A 7,981-nucleotide genomic window follows, 5' to 3' on the forward strand; every position below is an offset into this window, starting at 1 on the left:
ATTAAAACAAGCTTGGAAGCAGGAGTGGCATCCACTTCCGTAATAGCTTGCCTCCGGAAACCCTATGAACCTGGAGAGAGGATGAAAGACACCCAAATGTTGAGGACTCTCCTTCATAGGGTTGCTATGAGTCGCCTGCGACTCGACGGCACTTAACAACAACAACAACAACATATATCAAGAAGTTAAGGAGGTGAACAGAAGACTTCAAAGGACATCTCAGGAAGACAAGCAAAGTGTTATAATGAAAATGCAAGGAGCTGGAGTTGGAAAATCAAAAGGGACGAACTTGATAGCAGTTCTTAAGCTGAAGGAACTGAAGCACAAATTCAAGCCTCAAGTTGCAATGCTTAAGGATGCTGTGGGCAGAATGTTGAATGACCATCAATAGAAGATGGGAGGAGTACACAGAGGCACTATACCAAAAAGAATTTGTGACACAGAAGAATTTCATGAAACAGTATATGGTCAAGAGGAAATGATGATGGAGGAAATTCAAGCTTCTCTGAAGAAACTGGCAAAAAACAAGGCTCCAGGAATTAATGGAATACCAAGTGACATATTTCAACAAACAGATACTGCCCTGATGTGCTCACCAGGTTATTCAAGAAATCTGGAGGACAACTACCTGGCCAACTGACTGGAAGAGATCTGTAATTATTCTCATTCCAAAGAAAGGTGACCCAACAGAGTGTGGAAATTACTGAACAATACAACACGCAAGCAAGATCCTGCTGAAGATTATCCATAAATGACTGGAACAGTACATCAGCAGAGAACTGCCAGATCTGCAGGCTTGTTTTAGAAGAGGCTGTGGCACTAGGGACATCATAACTAATGTCAGATGGATCTTGGCTGAAAGCAGAGAGCACCAGAGGAATGTTGATCTATATTTCACTGACTTTGCAAAGACATTTGACTGAGTGGTTCACAACAAATTGTGGCTAACCTTGAGAAGAATGGAGATCCCAGAACACTTAATTGTGCTTCTGAGAAAATTATACTTGGACCAGGAAGAAGTAGGCAGAACAGAGCAAGGAAACATTGCATGGTTCAGGATCAGGAAAGGTGTGCATCAGGAAAGGATGTATTCTGTCTCCAAACCTTCTCAGTCTGTATGCAGAAAAGATCATTTGGGAGGCTGGACTTTATGAGGAGGAATGTGGCACTAAGATTAAAGGAAGACTCATCAACAACAATCTGCGTTACGCAGATGACATAACCTTGCTGAAGAGGACATGAGGCATTTGCTGAAGAATGTCAAGAATTGTAGTCTTCAATATGGATTGAAGCCCAACATCAAGAAGACACCACTGGGCCAATTGGCAGCACCATGATGGATGGAGAAGAGATTCCAGTTAACAACTTCAGCTAACTTGCTTGGTTCCACAGTTGGCACTCTTGACATCAGCAGTCAGAAGTCAAAAGTCAAACTATATTGGGAAAGTCTGCTGTCAGGGACATCTCTAGAGTACTGAAGAACAGTGATGTCACTCTGGAGACTGAGGTATGCCTGATCCACTTACTGTGCATCTGAGAGCTATACAGTAACTAAGGATGATAAAAGAAGGATCAATGCCTTTGAGTTGTGGTGCTGGAGAAGTGTTGAACATACTGTGGACTGCCAGGAGAACAAATGGGGCTTTTATGAAGAGGGTGAAACTAGGCTACTCCCTGGAGGCAAGCATTTTGAAGCTCCATGTCACAAACTTTGGGCACATGGCCAGGAAGGACCAGTCCTTGGAGAGGGGCAGTGCAGGAGAAGACAACACAGGATGAGATGGATTGACTCAGTGACTGGAGAAATGTATGATGGGATTGTTGGAGATGATGAGATTGGCTCAGGATATGGTAGGGTTCAGAGCTAATGTCACAGGCAACTCGAAGTCATATATCAACAGTTCTTTCTATCTATCTATCTATCTATCTATCTATCTATCTATCTATCTATCTATATCTATCTATCATCTATGTATAGTGCTGATGCCATATAAAATTTTTACAAAATGAAGAAAAAGTGTTAAATTATTCTGAATAGATATGCTACTTATATATAAAAATAGCTGTTATAACTTTGTGATAACCTTTAACAACCACTAACTGGGAAAAGAAATTTTATGCAAAATATATTCTAGTGAACATTTTGACCCAGATGATGACAATTTATGAGACACTAACTCAAAGAACAAGGCTAACCAGTTCTTCATGCAAGACCTCATTGAGTTCTAATGTCTTGTCTGGTGGATTTTTAACTTTGCAGCTTGTGAAATTTACTTGTCTGTGAGTTCAGGAAACTGTTTCATGCTCACCAGATTAACAGGGGTTTGTCATCAAATAAGAATATTAATCTGTTAATTAATAATTGGGATATCTGTCCAGGAAATAAATGTGTCTAATTCATAGTACCTAGTGGTGTAGAGAAGAATAAAGATCCCAAAACACTTAATTATACTCAGATGAACCCTAACTTAGACTGAGAAGCTGCTGTCCAAATGGAACAAGGGAACACTACATGGCTTAAAATTAGAAAAGGTATGCATCATGGTTGTATCCTTTCTCCATCCCTATTCAATCTGTCTGCTGAGCAAATCATTTGAGAAGCTGGATGCTATGAAGAAGGGGGCATCAGGATAGATAACAGACTCATCAACACTGCATTATCAGGTGATATGACCTTGCTTCAGTGACTGGGATAATTGGGATGGGAGTGTCAGAGACAGTGCGATTGGCACAGGACAGAGCGGAGTTTAGGGCTGTTGTACATAGGGTCGCTATGAGTCGCAGGTGACTCGACGGCACATAACAACAACAAACAACATGACCTTGCTTGCTGAAAGTGACAAGGATTTGAATCGCTTGCTGCAGAAGATCAAAGACAATACAGCCTTCAATATGGATTGCATCTAAACATCAGGAAGGCAAAATCCTCACCACTGGACTGATAAGCAACATCATGATAGATGGAGAAAATATTTAAATTCTCAACAGTTTCATCTTACTTAGATCCACAGTCAACATCCTTTCTATCAGCAGTTAAGAGATTAGGAGATGTATTGCATTGGGCAAGTCTGCTATTAGGGACCTCTCCAAATTACTAAGGAGCGGTGATGTTACTTTGAAGTCTAAGGTGCGCTGATTAGGCCACAATCTTTTCAATCACTTACTAAGCATCCTAGGGTGCCACTGGAGTGCTCTTTGAAGGCACAGATGATGAGGCTTCACTTGGGGCATGTTGCTAGAAGGGGCTATTTCTTGGAGAAGGACATGATGTTTGGAAAGGTCAGCGAAGGAGAGGAAGACCCTTTAACAGGTGGATTGACACAAAAACAGCCACAGTGGGCTCTAGTGTGTCGCGGAGTGTGAGGATGGCACAAGCTAGGACAGGGTTCAGATCTGCTGTTCATAAGGTCACTGTGAGTCATATTCGACTCAATGGCACCAACAATAACAACAGTATGCTTCTGAAAGCTGATAGGTGAATAAGGGTGGCAGCAGAATTGATGCCTTTGAGTTGTGGTACTGGAGGAGAGTATTTAATATCCTATGGACTATCAAAAGAACAAATGTCTTGGGAAAAATGCAGCCAGAGTGCCCCTTGGAGGAAGCTTTGTCTCACACACTTTGGGCATGGTGTAGGAGAGGCTATTCTTTGGAAAGGGACATTATGCTTGGAAAGGTGCCTGGGAGGAAGACCCTCGTTAATTTGAGATTGCCAGTGACTACAGCAGTGGGCTCAAGTGTGTGATGATGAGGATGGCACAGGGTAGGACAGTGTTCAGATTTGTTGTTCATAGGGTCATGATGAGTTGTACTCAACTCAGTGGCATCTAATAACAGTGGCATAGTTTTCAGTATATTGGATGTTAATCAGAAGGTTAGGAGTTTGAATCCACCATCTGTTCTTCAGGAAAAAAAATGGGCAATGTCCTCCCAGAATTACAGCCTTGGAAACCTGATGGAGGGTTGTTGTGAGTTAGGAGGACTCGAGGCCAGTAGGTTTGAATACCATACTGGTTTTCAGATTTGTTAATTAGCAGAAATCAGGTAAGAAAGTGTGACCAGACTATCCCATAGAGCACACATTTTAATACTTATCCTCATCGTCTCTGGCAGACATTCCCTGGTTCTTTATATATACCACAGACCTGATAGCTAGGTTTATATTTTCATCACATTAGCATTAACCCCACAGTATCTGACAGAGCCTGTAACTAGGTCTAGTAATGGACTTAATGATAGCTCATCTTAATTTATAACACATGATCTAATGTTAAGGGTGACTGGCTTCGTCTAGTGATAGTCTTAAAGATAGTTTTAATTCATGACATCCTAGCTTATCAGTGTTAAGGATGGCTTACAACAGGATGACTGGTTTGAAACAAGTTTAGCTTACTAGGATATCCTCTCCTTGCCCTCATTTCTAAATATTAATTGCTTGCACCATGCCTTTTCATTACAGCATTTGAAAGAAAGAATGTAACACAGTACTGCAGAGATTTAATCAAGATCTTGAAACATGCAGAGGAGCTGAATGAAAAGTTAACTCCACTGAAACTGATTGATTCCTGGATGGGAAAGGGTGCATCGAAATTGAGGGTGGCGAGTGTTGCCCCTCCCATACTTCCTCGTGATGACCTGGAGAAAATGATTGCACATTTTCTTCTTCAGCAGTATCTTAAGTATGTACTGATTCATTTCCTGCCCTATTATGGTGTCTTTAATGGTGGTTTCTTCTGACTTTTAACAAACTGCAACAGAATAAATGGGTTGAAGCTGCCTTATGTAACCTTTTAAGTGCTACAGAAAATTTACTCATTAACTAAACTTTAACTGATAAAAACACTAAATAAAAGTATTTTTATAAATATACATTTAACTTTGTTCTATGCTGTCTAGTCTACTGTGACTTATAGCACCCCAAGAACAAAAGATCTGAACTCTGTCCTATCCTGAGCCAAACTCACTGACTCTGACACATCTATCCCTATTACCCCAGTAACTGTGTCAAACCTGTGACTTATAGCACCCCAAGAACAAAAGATCTGAACTCTGTCCTATCCTGAGCCAAACTCACTGACTCTGACACATCTATCCCTATTACCCCAGTAACTGTGTCAAACCATCTCCTCCCCCCATCCAAGCATGATGTCCTTCTCCAAGGACTGGACTTTACAGGCAACATGCCCAAGTACATGAGACAAAGCTTCAAAATCCTTGCCTCTAAGAAGAAACTTGGTGTCAACTTCTCCAAGACAGACCCGCTTGTTCTCTTGACAGTCCATGATATGTTCTGTACTCTTCTCCAGCACAACAACTCAAAGGCATCCATTCTTCTTCTGTCACCCATAGTCACTGTCCAGTTCACTGATGATTAGCAAGTATCTGGGAAGACCATGGCCTGGATCTGGTGCACCTTAGTCTCTAGTGTCCCTGACAGCACACTTTCCCAGTGCAAGCAGACTTTCCAAGTGCAGTTCATCTTTTGATTTCCTGACTTCTGGTGCCAAAAGTGTTGATTGTGGATCTGAGCAAGCTGAAATTGTTAACAATCTCAATCTTTTCTCCATCTATCATGGTGCTGCTAATTGGCCCAGTGGTGAGAATCTTTTGTTTTCTTCATGTTGAACTTGATGTTGAATCCATACTGGAGACTATAGTCCTTGACCTCTGTAGCAAATGCTTCAGGTCCTTCCACTCTCAGCAAGCAAGGCTGTATTATCTGCATAAAGCAAGTTGTTGATGAGTCTTCTACCAATCTTGTTGCCACAGTCTTCCTCGTAACATCCAGCCTCCTGAATGATTCTGTAAATGGATTGAAAAGGTAGGGGGGGTGGGGAAGTTATAGAGCAAAGACACATCCTGGACACAATTATTTCTTAATGTTGAACCAACCATGCAGTGTTCCTTGATCTGTTTTTACGACTGCTTCCTGGTCAAAGTATACATTTTGCATGAGCACAATCAAGTGTTCTGGGATCGCCATTCTTCTCAAGGTTAGTCACAATTTGTTGTGATCCACAAATGCCTTTGCACAGTCAACAAAACACAGACATTCCTCTGGGACTCTTTGCTTTCAGCTAAGATCCACTTGACATCATTGGCAGTGATATTCCTAGTGCCACGGCCTCTTCTAAACCTGGCTTGGATTTCTGACACTTCTGTCAATGTACTTACTCTTCTAGTCGTTTTTGGATAATCTTCAGCAGGATCTTGCTTGTGTGTGATACTGTTTGACAGTTTCTACACACTATTGGATCTTATTCCATCTGTGTTACTATTTTAGATTATTGCACATAGTTATTTCTTTTAAAAACTTGGGTGTTTTGATAGTGATGCGTTTGAAACCTGATTGTAGACTTTATCTTTTGCAGGGAAGACTACAGTTTTACAGCCTATGCTACCATTTCATATTTGAAAATAGGACCTAAAGCCAATCTTCTCAACAATGAGGCACATATTATTAGTATGCAAGTAAAGAAGTCTACACAGAGCTGTTTCAGGGTAATTGACTGACTATTAATTTTAAATTTCTGTATAGTCTTCTAAAGTACCTTAATGTATATAGGATTTCCTTTGAATAATTTGTCAAGTTGTTTGCTTGTATGGGGGAAAAATAACATTTGCTGTCGAGATATTAAGTAGAAGAATTTAGAACTTTTTTTTTAAAAGAATTTAGCACTTTTAAGATAGATTAAGTATTTCCAACAAGCCCTGGTAGCATGATGGGCAAAGCATTGAACTGAAAGAAAGGTTAAAGGTTTAAACACATCAGCGGCTTCGTTGGGAGAAAGAGGAGGCAGTCTTACTCTGTCAAGGTTTAGTTTCTAAAACCTTATGGAATAGTTCTCCTCTCGCCTTAGAGGGTTGCTATGAGTTGGACTAGACTCTCCAACAGTGAGTTTGGAGTGGGAGGGGCTTCCAAACTTTGAATGTGAGAGGTGCACTTAAATGTCTGAACTTGTGATGTGCTCTACCCTCATTCCACTTAGTATAATCAGGAAGGGTTGGGGTCTTCCTGTATAGCTCCAGAAGCTAAAGACCTCTGTTATCAACCAAATACTATGAAGCCTGCAAAAATCATGCCACTTATTTGTGTCTGAGGACACTTCTGGCATTCTTTGCTTTTTTTTTTTTCCTGACAGGATAGCCTTATCTCTTCAAGAAGTTTAAGGCCTGTATTTGAACTTTAAATATAACAGAATAGACCATTAAATAGCTAATTATAAAAGAAAATAATTTTGAATTATTAATACCAAGAACACTAACAGCTCAATTTTTACCAGGGTACTTGCTTATTTTGCAGGTTGAATCATCTCCAACTTGTCTTTCTGAACAAGTGGATACAAAAAAGCAAGAAAAAAAATCAAGTAACTTCCAGAAGAAGTCTGCAAACATGTTAGAGAAATCAAAGACTATAGTCGCTAAGAAAAGAAAATTTGATGATGTCTGATATGAGTGCTACTGTATTTCCCCAAAAAAGAACAGTTTATGCATGTTTCCACTATTATTTTTTTTTTATATTTTTACAGTTAATAAAAGGTTTAGGTTTTTAGGACAATTTCATTCATTTTATTTATGCTAGACCTGTATTGTTAGGCCTTGTCTCTGATTTATTCAACAACTTTATTATATTTTTTGACACTTTGAGATCATGAATTACCAATATGCTTTAACAGTATGTAACAAGGGGAAATATTTTTTAGTATAAAATCTTTAAACTGTAAAATACTTAACAGAATAAATTCACACAGCTACATTATCTTCTTCATGCTTTGGTGTGCTTATTCTTTTAATCTGATCTTTTGATAGCAGTAGTATATTTTAAATTTTTCATATTTCATCACTAAAAGTGTTTTTTAAGGTAGAATGATGTGGATGATCCACATTATAAAAATACCTCTAAATCCAAATTGGAAAAGAGGAGATAAAATTATCTCTCTATGCAGATGATATGATAGTATACTTAGAAAACCCTAAAGAC

The 7,981-nt window shown here is 39.5% G+C and overlaps 1 protein-coding gene and 1 pseudogene across 1 annotated transcript in view; both read left to right on the forward strand.

Moving 5' to 3' along the window:
* The window catches only part of RECQL (RecQ protein-like (DNA helicase Q1-like)), a gene marked incomplete at its 5' end in the record, with an annotated part of 30,647 nt that extends 23,154 nt beyond the window's left edge, over positions 1-7,493 (forward strand). Inside the window, 3 exons of the mRNA XM_006889132.1 lie at positions 4,460-4,679; positions 6,372-6,501; positions 7,304-7,493. Of these exons, the coding sequence (XP_006889194.1) occupies positions 4,460-4,679; positions 6,372-6,501; positions 7,304-7,450 (497 nt within the window). The remainder of the gene's footprint in view (positions 1-4,459; positions 4,680-6,371; positions 6,502-7,303) is intronic.
* A 158-nt stretch (positions 7,494-7,651) lies between these two features.
* LOC102850730 overlaps positions 7,652-7,981 on the forward strand; it is a 3,374-nt pseudogene continuing 3,044 nt past the window's right edge.

The sequence above is a fragment of the Elephantulus edwardii genome, unplaced genomic scaffold (genome assembly GCF_000299155.1).
Source record: "Elephantulus edwardii isolate Elephantulus edwardi_28Jun2011 unplaced genomic scaffold, EleEdw1.0 scaffold00075, whole genome shotgun sequence".
Classification (NCBI taxonomy): domain Eukaryota; kingdom Metazoa; phylum Chordata; class Mammalia; order Macroscelidea; family Macroscelididae; genus Elephantulus; species Elephantulus edwardii.